This window comes from Nicotiana sylvestris, chromosome 4, assembly GCF_000393655.2.
Source record: "Nicotiana sylvestris chromosome 4, ASM39365v2, whole genome shotgun sequence".
NCBI classification, from domain to species: domain Eukaryota; kingdom Viridiplantae; phylum Streptophyta; class Magnoliopsida; order Solanales; family Solanaceae; genus Nicotiana; species Nicotiana sylvestris.
The window spans coordinates 140,225,396-140,243,117 of NC_091060.1; the positions used below are offsets into that span (position 1 = coordinate 140,225,396).

At 34.0% G+C, this 17,722-nt stretch overlaps 1 protein-coding gene across 1 annotated transcript; it reads left to right on the plus strand.

The window, feature by feature from the left end:
• Positions 1-747: 747 nt before the first annotated feature.
• Positions 748-17,701, plus strand: LOC104242549 (uncharacterized). Its single transcript, XM_009797621.2, has 15 exons — positions 748-925; positions 1,613-1,734; positions 1,883-1,942; positions 5,456-5,575; positions 5,686-5,805; positions 8,945-9,086; positions 14,983-15,153; positions 15,297-15,452; positions 15,736-15,842; positions 15,968-16,058; positions 16,151-16,292; positions 16,366-16,522; positions 16,726-16,842; positions 16,980-17,106; positions 17,194-17,701. Exons 1-15 carry the CDS (start codon positions 878-880, stop codon positions 17,434-17,436), a joined length of 1,923 nt encoding a protein of 640 aa, XP_009795923.1. The 5' UTR covers positions 748-877; the 3' UTR covers positions 17,437-17,701.
• Positions 17,702-17,722: the final 21 nt, after the last annotated feature.

The window sequence follows — 17,722 nt, forward strand, 5'->3', positions numbered from 1 at the left end:
GCAGAGGCCTATCCAAAATTTTAATTTGACGGGTTCAATCTTTATATTTTTATCATTGAACTCATTACACAATTAACTTTATGGTTTCAGAATGTAGTATTTATTGAAATTTGGTGATCTTTTACACACTATATATATAAGCTCCATATTGAAATTGCTTGCTGGGTTCAGTTGAACCATACTCAAGTAGCTACATCTGAGCATTATTTATGATATTTAACAAATACTTAAATAAGTGAAAAATGCATATAAGCTAGTCAAACCGGCTTATAAGCTTTACCCAAACACCCTATTTGAGTCATCGAAGTAGTCGTGTTATATTAGTTGTTTGTGTAGGTAGTTTTTGGTCATTTAGAGATGGACTTGAAATATACAAGTATGGATGAAGCTGAAGAATATTCTTGGGAATTAAAACATTTGAGGATGCAACTGACACGATTCAATATTCTGAGAATCAAGCTAGCTTGTAAGAATGAAATTAACTATTCCCTTATTGAGCACTAGAAACAATCTTTAAGCATGTCCATTAGGAAAGTAAATTAACAAGTATTCTGAAATTCCCTCACCATTTCATGATAGTCAGTTGCGCTTGTGAGCTTGGCGACTCTTACACGCTAAAAATATGTGTAATTATATTCTACCAAACCAGTGTTGACGAGTACGCTAAAACAAATGCATATTAATACCTTACATGCTTCTGACCTGACAAATTAAACTAACTGCAAGAAGAGGTCAATATATAGTCTCTCTTGTTTCTTCCTTTTTATGTTATACTTTCAAGGCTTCCATTTATTGAGGAAGAAACTGAAGAATTCTTTTAGTTTTGCAGTATATATATATATATATATATAAAGAAGACGTTGAAAAAACAAGATCAATGACGACTGCACCCGGAGTACAGCTGCACCTTCCCGATGATCACCATGTAATCAATCATTATTCATTCATCACTATGAGGGTGTTTGGCGAAGCTTATAAGCTGGTTAAACTAGCTTATAAGTATAATTTGACTTATCTGCGCGTTTGGTAAACATCCAAAGTGCTTATAAGCTAAAATCAGCCACAAGTCAATAAGTTTCTCCATCAACTTATGGCTTTCCTGCTTATAATCAAGTTTAACAAACGAACAACACACACATCATCTCTTTATTATCAGTTTCAGCATGTCTATCCAAACACGTATATGCTTATTTATAAAATCAGTTTCAGCACTTCACGGTTATCAGTTATTTACAATCAACTAATCTAAACAGGCTCTATAACATTAATTAGCACGACAAATGTTCTTTTTTCTATGACTATGCGTATTATTCACAAGAAAAAAGCATTTTCATTTTTGAAAAAAGTTTAACTTGGGATCAAAGCCTTTAAGTTTTCTCCTTAATCAATACATGTCGCGCTACAAGTGAGGCTTGTTCAGTTGGTAAAAGCACCTCTACCCATGATCGTTAGGTCCTAGGTTCGAGTCACGCTGGAGGGAAGTGTGGAAACACTATAGATCATCCTAATTTGGGAGGGGTTTAAAAAGAAGAAAAAAAATACATGGCGCGCAGCTTAAAAATATTGAAGATTCTTGTTGTCAAAGTTCTAACAGGTACTTAAAATTCTCCAGGTGGTGATGGATAATGGTATTGTCCAAGTGACATTATCAGTACCAGATGGCATTGTAACCGGAATCGATTACAATGGCGTTGACAATTTGCTTGAGATTCTAAATAATGAAACAAACAGAGGGTAACTTCCATCAACTAGCCATTTCTTTTTAAGCTTCATCAGGGGAAGCTTCTTAATTAAATTTTTCCTTTTATCTTGAAAATAGATTAAGTATATTCTCGTCGCGAAAGGAATTCAATGTAACAATTGGTAATTTTTTTCTCTCTAGATACTGGGACGTTGTTTGGAGTCCAGCGGGAACTACAGGGACTACAGGAACATTTGAAAGGTATATAATATAGGAAAGTTTACCTCATATACCAAAGGTATATACCCTCTTTAGTATAAACCAAAATTATTTCTATAACTACTTTTTATATTTTATAATAAAATAAGTATTTATGGTATATACTACCATTGAGGCATGAAATACGTTGTTTATGTTTTTGCTCTCTCTTAGACAACTGGACATACATATTTTTAAGGTGATTGCCGTTATTGTATTCATGAATACATGACACGAATATATGTCAATACATGTGCGTATAACTAGACTGTCATGATTTTAGGTGCTTTTTATTGATGTATTCATGAATACAGCAGCGTGAATATATGTGAATACATGCGCGTACAGCTGGACTGTCCTGGTTTTTAGGCGCTTTTTGCTGCTGTATTCATGAATACAACAGCGGGAATACATCGAATACATTGCCGTAACAACTGAATAGTAAATAGGAAGTAATTATGCATATGGTAGCTATAGGAAGTTAATAGCCACTAAACAATAGTGGTTTTTGAAAACTCCTCTATAATATACCCGGCCCTAGGAGTGACAATTTGAGCCCAAACCTATTTGACCCGCCCAACCCACCAAAAATGGGCCGGTGATTGACCTGCTCATTTGTTGAACTCAGCCCATCTTGACCGGGCCCATGTCAGCCCATCTAAAGTTGGGATGATTTTTAGCCAAAATTGATCAATGAGTAATTTGTTAAAATATCTTTAAAATTTTTCTTATTTGTTTGATATATTATGTATGACCATAACAACAAAAAATAAGTCTTATTCGATAATTAAACAATTAATAAGAAAACAATATACATTAATTAAAGCTTGTAAGAGCAGGGGCAGCTCGACATAATATAGGGCCTAAGGCGAAAATAAAAAGTGAGGCCTTAAATTTTTTTTAATTATTTTTTTACTCTTATAATTTATCGAAATCTAAAGAAGTTATAATAAGATTTTAATTATTATCAATGTCTAACCAATTTGTTTAATCTTTCTTGTGTTATCGTGTTGAACTTTATTGATTTAGATTTGAATTTTTTTTCAACCGAGGCAACTGATATAAAAATTATTAACGGTAATTGAATTAACACTTTTTACCCGATTGAGTTTGCCAATTAGAGTATTCTTCTACTTATACAGTTTCTCTTATATATATATATATACTAGTCTCTATGTACGTGCGTTGCACGTAAATCTTCAATCAACTATTTATGTGATGGGATAAGAAACTAACTATATTAGAATATACAAGAAGAAAGAATCCTTGTAAAGAATTGATATGGATACAACGCTACATCTTTGAAATGTTAAAAATCAATGTTATTACATTGACATAATACCTAAAGCACGTTGGCCCATTATAATTTCTGCATATATGACGTTATTGGCTAACCTCTATACGTACTATCATTGTACCATTGCATAAGGCAATTGGGGGATCTAAAGTTCATATCACTATCATGATGGGTGTCCTTTTCTTCAAAATCAACCTATGTATAAAGAAGATCTTTTTTAAGTTTGGTATAGTAATCTTCTCAAGAAATATGTATAGCGAAGATCATATAGTATCAAAATATGTAAGTATTATTTCTGGCAAAAGTTATTGGTATCATCTTCCGTGGAGTGAAAATTAAAAAGTGTTTTGCTATCACCAGAGAATATAACTATCAAAAACTTATTTAGTATCGACATATTTATTTTTATTTGCTAAGACATCTCTTTCCATCATGTATTTTCACAACTTACATTTTCATGACTTAATGATGAAAATATTTTTCTTGCTATTACCGTTGGACTTGGGAGCCAATTTAAAATTTGTTTCCCATGTTAACTATACGTTGGTCTAGGACTCATTGGCGAGACATCAACAAGACTTGCACCTTGTAAAAATATATACTTGTGGCATGTAATTATGTAATTTCGTTGTCTATGGTTAAAGGTGTTTAAATGTATTTTTATTCATGTCTAACTGGTATGGCTTTAGAACTTTAGCAATAAGGATCAGAGGATACTTGAATGATATTATAATTCCATATAGATTAGGAATAAGTTTTTAAGGGTCTGAGATTATCTCATAGGTGTAGTCTAAAGTTAATTGATCAATTATATTTGATACATACCAAAATAAGAAGCGAAGCAACTTTGTAGGAGTTATTGGGAGTTTGCTCATATTTGACTCATATTATAATTAGAACTAAACTTATAGTTTAAATAGAAAAAAAATATTGTGTAGTATATTGAATATTATAATTATATTCATTTTTAACATGCTTTATTATATCTAATAAATTTCTAAAACAGGTGATTGAGAAAATATTGTTTTGGTCTATAAATTAACATAATGATATTTACAATAAAATCAAAGCAAAAATTATCAAATACATACGTATCAAGAACCAATAGTAGAATATATTAGAATAACATAATTTAACAATCAAGAATAAAGAATCTACGATAATACTATCTTCGAGTAACTCGTAACTCGAGTCTCTTGCAACCTATCAACATGAAACGTACGTAAAATATAATTTAAAAGACTGGCAAATTATTGCAAACGCTAATGTTCTCATAATTTGAAATTTCAAGAATAATTAGTAGAGACATATAGTTAATTTACCACCAAAGAAGATATGTATTTCCCTAAGAATCTAAAACATGAAGAATAAAATAGATTAGAGGAGCGTACATTAAATGGAATTTAAGATAATAAAATTAGCCTTGGTAAGCTAAATATGAAACCACTACTTTTATGGAATACGTGCCCTATCAAGAAGCAAATACACAATTTATTAAAGTAGCAATCATCATGTGGCATCAATTTCGTATGGAACCTTTTGTATAAAATCATTGACTTCCAGCTTCCTTTAAATACTAAGATAATTTATGGTAGAATCCCACAAGGAATCAAACGTTTGAATAAGAAAGGCTTCAATCCCATTGCGATGGTTACTTGTAAGAGACTTCAGCTATAAGATCGGCGTATAGTGTAGTTTAAATCGGAAAAAAATTCTAACGTTAAATAATTTACAATTATATCCTTAAATTATACAAATTTTTAATGTTATAAAAAACGATCAATGTTTAAGGGATATTTTAGTCGTTCAACATTTAGCATAAATTATTCGTGCTTTTATAATAATATATATATATATATATATATATATATATATATATATATATATATATATATATATAAATTTTGGGGCCATAAGTATTTTGGGGCCTAAGGCCTTAGGTTCCAGCCGGTCCTGGGTAAGAGTTGGGCGGGTTGGGCTATGATCCAAATTTTAGCCTATTTTGACCCAGCTCATCTCAACCCAAGTAATTTTTGGAAGGGTCAATAGCCCGTCCATTTATTAACGCAACCCATTTTGACCAGCTCAAAATTAGCCTAACTCGTCCATTTGACACCCCCTACTCGACCCCAAGCCCCGTGGGTTCCTGATCAAAAGAAACTCAATAAAAGATTATAGTATGTTGTTTTGACAATAGTAGGACTGTTTGATTAATGCAGGCTCATATGCACAACCTATAAGGTCATATTGGAAAGAGATGATCAAATAGAGCTTTCCTTCTCGAGGACTTGGGATGTGTCACTTCAGGACAAGCTCATTCCCCTAAACATAGACAAAAGGTTGGGTTCGTTTTGTTTCCTTCTTTAAATTTTTGTTAGTATTTTTTTACCTAGAAAATAGAAAAGAGATTATACTTGATGACTAACCAGAAGTATGAATTAATGTTCAGGTTTATAATGCTTAAAGGTTCCTCAGGTTTCTATTCTTATGCAATATATGAACATTTAGAGGTATGGCCTGGTTTCAACCTTGACGAGACTAGGATTGCATTCAAGCTCAGAAAAGACAAGTAATACTCACTTTCTCTTCATCCATCTATATTTTATCCAGTTTGTCGGAGTTATAAATCTACTAGTTACCCCATATTTATGAGTACAAAATTATTATAAATCAAATAAATATTATGATTTAAACAATATGCTTGAGTACTAAAATAAAAAATTAAAAAATATAAGTTACTAAAAAGGATGATGTACTGTACTCCCAAACTATACCCGAAGTTGCTACGACACACCTTACCTTGGCAGGAGTCATATTACCCCCCTAAACTTTTTTAAAGTGGAATAAATGTCACCATAAGTGTTGACGTGATGTAGAGAACCAAATACTTGGCAAGCGATGAAATACGCGCTGCCACATGTAATTTCTTATTTTTTTTTAATTTTTTTAAATCTATTTCATTTTCTTCCTTTTTCTTTTCTTTTTAATTCAAAGTGTAATAAAAATAGTATTTTTTATTTAGAAGAATAAATATTTTTGTATGAACTTGAAAAATTATTAGAGGTGTTGAGCATATTCGGACGTCGTTGAAGTTTTAAAGTTGAGATTCAAGTGCTAAACTCATTCTAAATCCTTAGTTGTAGATGGGATTTGAAAATGACAAAAGAATTTCGAATCCACCATTGTTGAACCTTGAAAAGCTTGAAGAACAAAAAAATGGGTTTGTCAAAATTCTTGGTTGTTGGCCAAATTGATCACTGGGGTATGATGATGATGTTGTTTCACAATTGTAGATGAAATTTGAGCTTGATTGGTGCGGATTTAGCTGAGTTTTTGTTGAATTTTGACACCAAAAATTAGATTTGAAACTCTTGAAAATGGGTAATAAAATGGGGATGAAGAGCTTTGAAAATCAGCTTTGGAATTGACACGTGGCCATTTCGTATAAGTTAGAGCGCTTTTTTAAAGTTCTCACGCACTTGAAGGAGTTGTTCTAACGCAGTGCTTCACGTCAACAATAAAGGTGCAAAGAGTTATGGAAAAAAAAAGTTTAGGAAGGTAATAGGACTCCCGCTAAGGTAAAGTATGTCGTAGCAACTTCGGGTATAGTTCGGAGGTAATAGTGCATTATCCCTTGCTAAAAGTAATGAATGTTAATTGTATTTAGGTAGCTACTAAAGGGCGAAATCCCGCTCTACATAAGTTTTCAATGCCTTACTATGATATTTATATTGCCTAAAGTCAGGAGAATCATTACCCTACATATTCTAATAAATACTACTATAAAATTAGATTTTTGACATACAACTGATAAGTGTTCTTTTTATAGATACTTTAAGAATTTGATGTTAGTTTAAAAGTATAATGATGGTAAAGGGACATTGTATCTAATTAGTGTAGTATTTATTAAAATATGTAGGGTATTGGGAGAATTTTTTCTCTTCCTTGTACTTCGGTTTTTGGCTCTGTTTGCCCCAATATGGAATCTGTTCATCGGCTGCCATTGAGATGGAAATTCAACAATTTTTCAAATCGAAGCAACTAAGATCCTAAAATTACAAACACACAAAATTAGCTACCTTCCACACTTAAATCATCAAGCAAGTGTATCAAAGGCGGGAAACACGATATATATATATATATACACACACGATTCAGGTTATCAACTTTTCAAATAATATTAATGTAGATATTGTTTTATGTTATAAACCATGACTTATGGAGTAGTTATCTTAAATTAGACAATATTACGAACATAAAATCTTGGAATTAAAAAATTGTATATCTATGGGGTCCTTTCATTAGAAGAAAGACAGTCACTCAACCTTCTCTCTGAAGGTGTCATTTTCAAATAGTATAAATATTGTGCACAAATTCGTCAAGCTTAAATTAAATTTCTTTTCCAACTAATAAACCAACTCAAATTAGTTAAAGAAGATGCAATGACATCTGCTTCTTAATATCAGCATGCAACAGAAACTTTAGGATAATTAGCGTAATATAGAGTGATGGAAGTTAGTAGATATATCGTCATGAAAGAATTGGAAAATCTAAATTAAAACTTTTAAGAAAAAGGAGAATATATAGATGATACTCTTAAATTTGACAAGGGAGCAGGCCGAACGTATGAACTTCAAAATAAATGAACAAGCCATGCCACGGGGTAAACTTTACCATACATAGTTTTTTTTTTTAAAAATAAATCAAATTGCATGGTTTGGAACCATACATAGTTATGCATTAAGCCTTCCTCCACACTTTCTGAATTCCCTCCAATATATTGAGAATAGTGTATCTCTATTATCAAATGTAAAAAATTTGAAATAATTATATGCACACAATATGCATACATATCAATATGTAAAATTTGGAGTACTGTTAATAAGTAATGTTAATCAAGTGATGTTAAACCACCAATCCCCAAGAGCATTGTTCTAATAATAGATAAAGAAACTTCTTATTTTATCATGAAAATATTGATTAATACAAAAAGTTCTGAAATAACCATGTGGAACATGCAATTAACTATACAAAAACCAACAACAACATTATGTGCTTTAAATCTCTCATGGCAAAAGCATGCAAGTTGAAGCAAATGAAACTTACCGTGGTCTCTTTTTTCTTCAAGGACAATCGTATCTCAACCGTATAAAGAATTTGTGAAAATATATTAATATAGTGCCATGATTTGGTTGAGAATACAATGAGTTATTACAATTTTCCAGCTTATAACTCTTCGTGTATGTTATTCTTTATATATTCATGTAAAAAATAGTGCAAGAGACTTAATTAATAAGGAAACGATCGAAGAGACTCCTGTACATGAATGTTATTTATCATAAAATGTCATGAAAAAGCATTTAAGTACCATTGTTTCACTTCTAACTCCCTCGGTTTACTTCTAATGTAATTAAAAAAATTATTTAATTAAAGGTTTATTATTTTTCTTTACGGATTAAATGGTAACTCAAATTTTAAAGGGTATTATTGTAATCTAACTTTGAAGGTAAGAGCTTCCTACTTTTAGTATAATATATGATCTGCTAACGTTTTCTCAATGTTGCATATCCTTTTATAGTTCTCGTACTTACAAATTGATAAAAATAATAGATACGACATATGAAAGACACATTGTCAGTGTCTTATCTATAACTTCATTGCCAGCAATTAAGAAGGATGTTTATTGTCTAATCTTGAACTTCGACCAGGTTTCATTACATGGCAATGACAGATAACAGGCAGAGATACATGCCCTTACCGGATGACAGGTTGCCAGATAGAGGACGACCACTTGCTTATCCAGAAGCAGTCCTGCTTGTCAATCCCGTGGAGCCTGAGTTCAAAGGCGAGGTACCTAATTTCTTCTACCAATTGTTGAAAAATAAAACAACCAAGTGTAACTAAAAGCATGCTTTTTACAACAGCCTAAGGTTTTAGATAAAATGGTTACATGGTATCAGAGCATATATGATCACGAATTCATATCTCAATCTCCCCACCACCCAAAAAAAAGGCAAAAAATATTTCCATGTATTTGGCTCATGAAAAAAAATCCAACTCCTCGTTGTTGGGACAAGAAAAATAATATTCCCGTCCAGAAATAATATCCACGATAAATAACAATAACACAAGAGAGTAACAACGACACCAAATATTTTAACGGGATAAAATACAATACCCCAGCGGAGCAATATTAGCACTATAATATTACAACTTAGTAGTGTCAAGAGACTACTACAACTTCGAAAGAAATAACACTCTTTATTTTAAATACCTTACTACAATATTACTCCCACTCACTATTTATCTCACAGACTACAATCTATGAATTACTCTCTCTAATTCTCTGTTGCTTCTCTCGATTTGGTGTACTTGAGATGAAGCTGAACGCTTCTATTTATAGGAGAAGTCACCGCAGCTCTAACCAATCAAAACATTGATATCTTCAATTTGCAAAATCCATCAGAAAACAAACTTAGCAAATTGGTTTTGCAACTTGCTGTTGCCGCCCACAATTACTTCTCAATTCATCCAATCATAATTTCTTTTTTTTTTATTTCTTTATTTAGGGACCCACAAATCTCTCCCTTAATTTTGATTTTGATTTTTCATTCCAAGTCTTGATCTCTGTCTCTGGAAGTCATCAAGCTTGAGAGGCTTTGTAAAGATATCCGCAGCTTGATCATGAGACTTTACATATTTCAGCTTGACTTCCTTCTTGGCAATGCATTCTCTGATAAAGTGATACCTTGTATCTATATGCTTGCTTCGATCATGATACATTGGATTCTTCGCGAGTGCTTGTGCGGATTTGTTGTCAATACAAATATCTGTAGCTTCAATTTGTGGCAAATTGAGCTCCTTCAATAATCTTCTTAGCCAAATAGCATGACACATACAAGATGTTGCTTCTATATATTCAACTTCACAAGTCGATAAAGTAACAATACATTGTTTCTTTGAACTCCAAGAAATAACAGAATTACCCAAGAAAATACAAAACCAGTCGTGCTTTTTCTATCATCAATATCTCCCGCATAATCACTATCACAATATCCCATAAGGTTGAAATCATTAGAAGAGGAATAAAACAGCCCAAAGTCAATTGTACCTTTTAGGTAGTGAAGAATTCTTCTAGTGACTTTCAAGTGAGTAGAGTTAGGAGCTTCCATAAAGCGGCTTACTACTCCAACTGCAAAGAGTATATCTGGCCTGGTACAAGTCAAGTACCTTAAACTTCCCACAAGACTTTGAAAAATGTGGGATCCACTTTTTCTCCATCAAAATTGGACAACTTTGTCCCACTCTCCATCAGTGTGTTCACGGGGTTGCAATCGAGCATGTTGAACTTCTTCAATATCTCTTTTGTATAGCTTTCTTGAGAGATGAAAATTCCATCCTCCATCTACTTCACTTCTAGGCCCAAGCAGTATGACATGAGCCCTACGTTCATCATCTCGAACTCACGAGACATATCTTTCTTAAAAGCTTCAAACAAACTTGGGTTATTACCCGTGAAAATAAGATCATCAACATAAAGACAAACAAGTAAGATATTTTCATTAGTATGAACTTTAAGGTAAAGAGCATATTCATGGAGACAACGAGTAAATCCATTGTCTTGAAAATATTTGTCGATGCAACTATTCCATGATCGTGGGGCTTGGTTTAATCTATATAAAGATTTCTTCAACGGCAACGCTTTATCTTCATGGTTTTTGACCACAAAGCCCAATGGTTATTCAACATAGACTTCTTCTTCAAGATAGCCATTCAAGAAGGCTGACTTGACGTCTAGTTGATGGATCTTCCACTTCATTTGTGCCGCCAAAGAGATTAGCAAACGAATCGTCTCCATGCGGGCAACAGGTGCATAGACTTCTTCATAGTTAGTGCCTTGCCTTTTCTTGTAGCTTTTAGCCATAAGTTGTGCCTTGTATCTCTCTACATCTCCATCAGCATTCTTCTTTGTCTTGTATATCCATTTCACTCCAATTGCTCGATGACCCTTGGGAATAGTTGTTAACTCCCAAGTGTTGTTCTTCTTTATTGACTCAATATCCTCCTCCATGGCTTGTCTCCACCTTTTGTTTATAATAACTTCATCAAAGTTCATTAGTTCACTGTCAGCAAAGAGACAACATAAAAAATCAAAATTAGTAACTTCTTCTGTGTCCTCATAGAGCTCTTGAATACTCCTTGTCCTTTGCGGTTGTTCATTTGAACTTTCTTGAGAAGAGGGAGATGCAACATTGGTTGGAGAAGGAGGTGGAGTTGTATCCTGCACAGGTTCCATGGTCTCTGGTTCTTCTTCATCACCAAAGTATGGAAGAAAATCATATGAAGTTTCTTCCTGAGCTTCCCAATCCCATGCCAATTCTTCATCAAATTCAACATCGCGACTTACCACCACCTTACTGCTGCTTGGGTTGTATAACTTGTAGCCTTTTGAACTCGTATCATAGCCAGTAAACACATGCTTGACACTTCGATCGTCAAGCTTCGTTCTCCCTTGATGTGGCACATGAGCATAGGCTATGCTCCCAAATATTCTCAAGTGCTTGACACTTGGCTTTCTTCCACTTCATGCTTCTTGAAGAGTTTGATCTCTAACATTCCTTGTTGGAGACCTGCTGTTCAAATAAACTGCACAAGAAACAGCTTCGGCCCAAAATTCCTTGGGCATACTTTTAGTTTTCAACATACATCTAGCCATATTAAGAATCGTTTGATTCTTTCTCTCTGCAACACCATTTTGTTGGGGTGAATAAGGTACCGTTAGAGGGCGACGAATTCTATGAGATTGACAGAAGTCATTAAATTCGTTTGAAGTGAATTCGCCTCCTCTATCGAACATTAGAGCTTTAATTTCCTACCCACTTTTTTTCTTCACAAGTACTTTAAAATTTTTAAAAGCAGCAAAAACTTCAGATTTTTGGTTCAAGAAATAAACCCAAGTCTTTATACTAAAGTCATCAATGAATAGCAGAAAGTATTTACTTTTACCAAAGGAAGGTGGATTGATTGGTCCACACACATCAGTATGAACAAGCTGGAGCAGCTTGGTTGATCTTGACATAGTCTCCTTTGGAAAACTCCTCCTTGAATGTTTTTCAAGAAGACATGCTTCACACAACTAATTGGGATGGTTGATTGATGGTATCTCATGCACCATGTTCTTTTCTCCCATTGATTTGAGCGCTTCAAAATTCAAGTGCCCAAATCGCATGTGCCAACACCATGATTCATCTTGCACATTAGCCTTCAAACACTTTGCACCAGTTATCTTAAGATTCAAAGAAAATAATCTATTCTTTATCATATGCACTTTAGCAATTAGAATTCCATTTGATTCTCTAAGCCAAAGATGCATATTTTTCATGTGGATGTCATATTCCTTTTCAAGAAGTTGGCCCAAACTCAAAATATTACTTTTTAATTTTGGGACGTAATAAACATCTTGAATTAACTTGCGGTCAGCATTTTTACAGGAGATCAGAATCGCACATATCCCTTCAATTTGAATCTTTGAGGTATCTCCAAAGGGCACATTACCTCTCACCGTTTTATTGATCTCCACAAATTTCTCTTTGCATCCACACATATGATTGCTTGCTCCATTGTCCAAATACCACGAGCTGCAATCATCTCTGTCTTCTTCCTTGAGTGTCATCAACAATGTTGACTCAACTTCTTCTTTCTTGTCATCAACAAGGTTAGCTTTTTCTTCAACATTGCTACGACATTCCCAAGAGTATTGGCCAAATTTATGACAATTATAACACTCAATTTCTGATTTGTCATACCTTTGTCTATTATTTTCTTAGTAGTAGCCACGTCTTCTTCCTCCTCTTTGTCCACGACCACGACCTCTGAATGTTTGGTGGATTTTAACTTCGTTGTTGAAGTGGTTACCGTTACTTCTTCCTCGTCCATGACCGCCACGGCCTCGTCTCCGTCCATTTCCTCGATAGTTTTTTCACCTCCATAATCCTTAAAGGATGCCTGAGTTTTAAGAAGTTGCTCCTGTGGCACTTCTTGTCTCCTCTTGATCTTTTTTTTATGGGCCTGTAAAGAACTCTCCAATTGCTCCACTATCATAGAGTCTAAATCTTTACACTCCTCAATAGCACACACCACAAAATCAAATTTAGGTGTTAAAGTGAGAAGGATCTTTTCTACCACATGAATATCTTCTATGTCCTCCCCGTATCTTTTTAGTTGATTCATAACGACCTTCACTTTTGAACAATAATCCGAAATGAATTCGAATTCTTTCATTTTTAAAACTTCAAAATCAGCCCTTAGAGTTTGAAGTTTTACTTTCTCACTTTGTCAACTCCTTGAAGAGAATTTTGTAAAATTTCCCAAGCTTCCTTTGAGGTGGTAGCATCTGCCACCTTTTCAAATATGGCATCATCCAGACATTGGTGGATGAGCGTGAGGGCTTGTTGATCATTCTTCCTTGTCTTTTCCAAGACATCTTTTTCATTTTGAGGCAAAGCTTCCTCATTATTGAGTTTTGCATACCTTTTGTCTGCAATTTCCCACACATCCTGGGAGCCAAGAATGGCTTTCATGCGTAGACTCCATTTCAAATAATTATCTTTTGTGAGACGGGGATACTGAAAAGACAGCGAACCATTATTCGTCATGGCTCTGATACCATGTTGCTGGGATAAAATAATAATATTTCCGCCCAGAAATGATATTTACGATAAATAACAACACAAGAGAGTAACGACACCACATATTTTAACGGGATAATATACAATACCCCAGCGGAGCAATATTACCACTATAATATTATAACTTATAGCCTGTTTGGCCAAACTTATTTTTGGCCAAAAGTATTATTTTTTTTGGCCAAAAGCACTTTTGGCCTCAATTTGAGGTGTTTGGCCAAGCTTCTGGAAGGAAAAAAAGTGTTTTTGAGGAGAAGCAGAAGCAGTTTTGGAGAAGCAGAAAAAAGTAGCTTCTCTCCAAAAGCACTTTTTTGAGAAGCACTTTTGAGAAAAATACACTTAGAAGCAGTTTTTAAAGCTTGGTCAAACACTAATTGCTGCTCAGAAGTGTTTTTCAAACTAATTAGCCAAACACAAACTGCTTCTCACCAAAAGTACTTTTGAGAAAAGCACTTCTCTAAATAAGCTGATTTTTGCAGCTTGGCCAAACGGGCTATTAGTAGTGTCAAGAGACTACTACAACTTCAAAAGAAATAACACTCTTTATTTTAAACACCTTACTACAATATTACTCTCACTCACTATTTATCTCACAGACTACAATCTGTGAATTACTCTCTCTAATTCTCTGTTGCTTCTCTCGATTTAGTGTACTTGAGATGAAGCTGAACGCTTCTATTTATAGGAGAAGTTACCACACCTCTAACCAATCAAAACATTGATATCTTCAATTTGCAAAATCCATCAAAAAACCAACTTTAGCGAATTGGGTTTGCAACTTGCTGTTGCCGCCCACAATTACTTCTCAATTCATCCAAACATATTTTCTTTTTCTTTTTTTATTTATTTTATTTCTTTATTTAGGGACCCACACTCATGAGGAGGGGGTGTTGAACTATGATATAATTAAGTAATTAAAAATTTGCTTCCGGTTAAGTTTGTTACTTTACTGGTTGCTGAAGAGGCAATACTGTTCTATTTATCAAATTCTTCTTGTGGTTCATTATTAGGGTCTTAATGAGTCCTTTTTTGGGTAATTCTTGATTGATTAATGCTATCAGGTCGATGACAAGTATCAGTACTCATGTGAGGACAAAGATCTCAAGGTCCATGGCTGGATTTGTATGGATCCACCACTTGGGTTCTGGATTATTATTCCCAGTGACGAATTTCGATCTGGGGGACCCCTTAAACAAAACCTCACTTCTCATGTTGGTCCAACTGCTCTTTCTGTAAGTAATTACAAGCCTTAACACATTCGTATACTTGCTCAATTATTTCTTAGGCCCCTAAATTAGCTAAAATAACTATGGTCACAAAACATGCATTGTTTTTTCTTCTTTTCATGATTGTCACCCAATGTGTTATTCTGCAGATGTTTCTCAGTGCCCACTATGCGGGAGAGGATTTGGTTGCAAAGTTTGGAAAAGGAGAGCCATGGAAAAAAGTCTTTGGACCAGTTTTTGTATATCTTAACTATGTCAATGAAGGGGAGGATCCCCTTATTCTCTGGGAGGATGCCAAAGAACAGGTATTAATTAAGAAAGTTTTATGTACTAACACTGTCAAAGATATCAGGTCACATAAAGGGTAATTACAGATAACTTTGTTTAATATATAAGCATTCATTGTCAAATAATAATAAATGGTTAAGTATAACACTGTAAATTATAATGATGGTCTAACAATTGTATATAACTTAAATCCTTAAGGAAACTAGTATTATGGTACAACGGAGCGATCTTCATTGCTATCTTTGTGATTGTCCTTATTGATATAACTAGACTATCTAATGTTGGGAATGCAAAAATCAGATGCTGGTAGAAGTTCAAAGCTGGCCTTACAGTTTTCCAGCATCTGAGGATTTTCCATCATCATCTCAACGCGGTAATATTAGTGGAAGATTGTTAGTCCAAGACAGGTATTACTTGCTTATTTGTTACTATTACCACATTTTTCTTTTTTCTTTTGGAGGTAGGTGGTGGACTTGGAAGAACAATTATTCTACAGTCATTGGCTCTACTTATATTATTTTTTCAAGCTTAGGTACTTCAAAGATGATAAGATATATGCTTCTGGTGCATATGTTGGCTTGGCTCCACCAGGAGAAGCTGGTTCATGGCAAAGAGAATGCAAGGTGATTCAGGGGAACATAAAAGCTCAATCACTCGAAAACTACGAGTATATTTTGCCTTTTTAACAATTTGAATACTAGTTGATGTTGATCAGGACTATCAATTCTGGACAAAAGCAGATGAGGAAGGCTATTATGTAATCAGTGACATACGAGCAGGCGACTATAACTTGTATGCATTTGTCCCTGGATTCATTGGAGATTACAAAAGTGACACTAAAGTTACAATTACCTCAGGTACTACAATTAGACCATTATTTTCAAGCTTTTCAAGATCGTTACGAGCTAAATATAACATGTTATAAATCAGGTTGCAGCATTGAGATGGATGATCTTGTCTTTGAACCCCCAAGAAATGGACCTACACTTTGGGAAATTGGCATTCCTGACCGCTCTGCACGAGAGTTTTATATTCCTGATCCAGATCCAAAATATATCAACAAACTCTTTGTTAATCATCCTGATAAGTTAGCTTTCTCCTTCATCATTGAAAGTTTAATTTTTATCTTTTTTATTTTTCTGCGCATTAGGTCTTTCGGAAACAACTTCTCTACCTCCCCAGGGTAGGTGTAACGTCTACGTACACACTATCCTCCCCAAATCTCACTTGTGAAATTTTACTGGATTTGTTATTGTTGTTGTTGTTGCTCACTATCATCATCTTCCTCAGGTTTAGACAGTACGGGCTATGGGAGAGATACACTGACTTGTATCCAAATGGTGATATAGTCTTTACAATTGGAGAGAGTGACTATAAAAAAGATTGGTTCTTTGCTCAAGTCACTAGGTAAAGAAAGTATTAAATCATTACTATATTTTACTCTGAAATTATATGTAGACTTCAGGGAAGACCTATATTTGATATCTTCATCAAATTTGAATGTGATTTTTCTTCCCTTTTTTTTGGGTTTTTGGGTATGTTAGGAAAAAGGATGAGAAGACGTATACAGGAACAACATGGCAAATAAAATTCAAACTTGACAGTGTTAATCGAAATGAAACCTATTCACTGAGATTGGCACTTGCATCTGTAGCACAAGCTGAATTACAAGTATAGCATAGTTTTTTCATCATTTTTCAATCATAATTAGATATTGTCGAGTCAACGATAAAGGAAATCATAAAATATAATTTGTAGGTTCGCATCAATGATTCAAGCATGAATACTCCTCTATTCTCAAGTGGATTGATAGGGAAGGATAACGCGATAGCAAGGCATGGAATTCATGGTCTCTACTGGCTGTTCAATGTGAATTTGCAGGGTGACATGCTTGTTGAAGGGGAAAATACCATATATTTGACACAAGCAAGGGCAACTAGTCCTTTTCAAGGGATCATGTATGACTATATTCGTTTGGAAGGACCTCCTTCCCATGACTAAGGCTAATTGTTTGAGATTTCTTTGTATAGATATTCTTTTACTTTATTTTCTTGAAAATATACTATAACTTTGAAAGAGTTTAAGTTACAGAATGACGTACGAATGAATTCTTTATGCATGCATTGACGACCCAAATGTTGGCACATAGTATGTAATTACTGTAACTGTAACGTAATTACTGTAACTGTAACAAACCACAGTCTAACCTTTTCTTTCTTTATATCTTTTAACTATTGTGACGCGGTTCAAAGCCAAATCTTTTTAAGTTTTAAGGAATTTTAATTTA

Excerpts from the sequence above, each read along its gene's own strand:
- LOC104242549 (XM_009797621.2), top strand. The coding sequence starts at position 878 with ATGACGACTGCACCCGGAGTACAGCTGCACCTTCCCGATGATCACCAT. Across the intron at positions 1,735-1,882 it reads AATAATGAAACAAACAGAGG|ATACTGGGACGTTGTTTGGA; the intron begins GTAACTTCCATC and ends TTTTCTCTCTAG. Across the intron at positions 9,087-14,982 it reads AGCCTGAGTTCAAAGGCGAG|GTCGATGACAAGTATCAGTA; the intron begins GTACCTAATTTC and ends TAATGCTATCAG.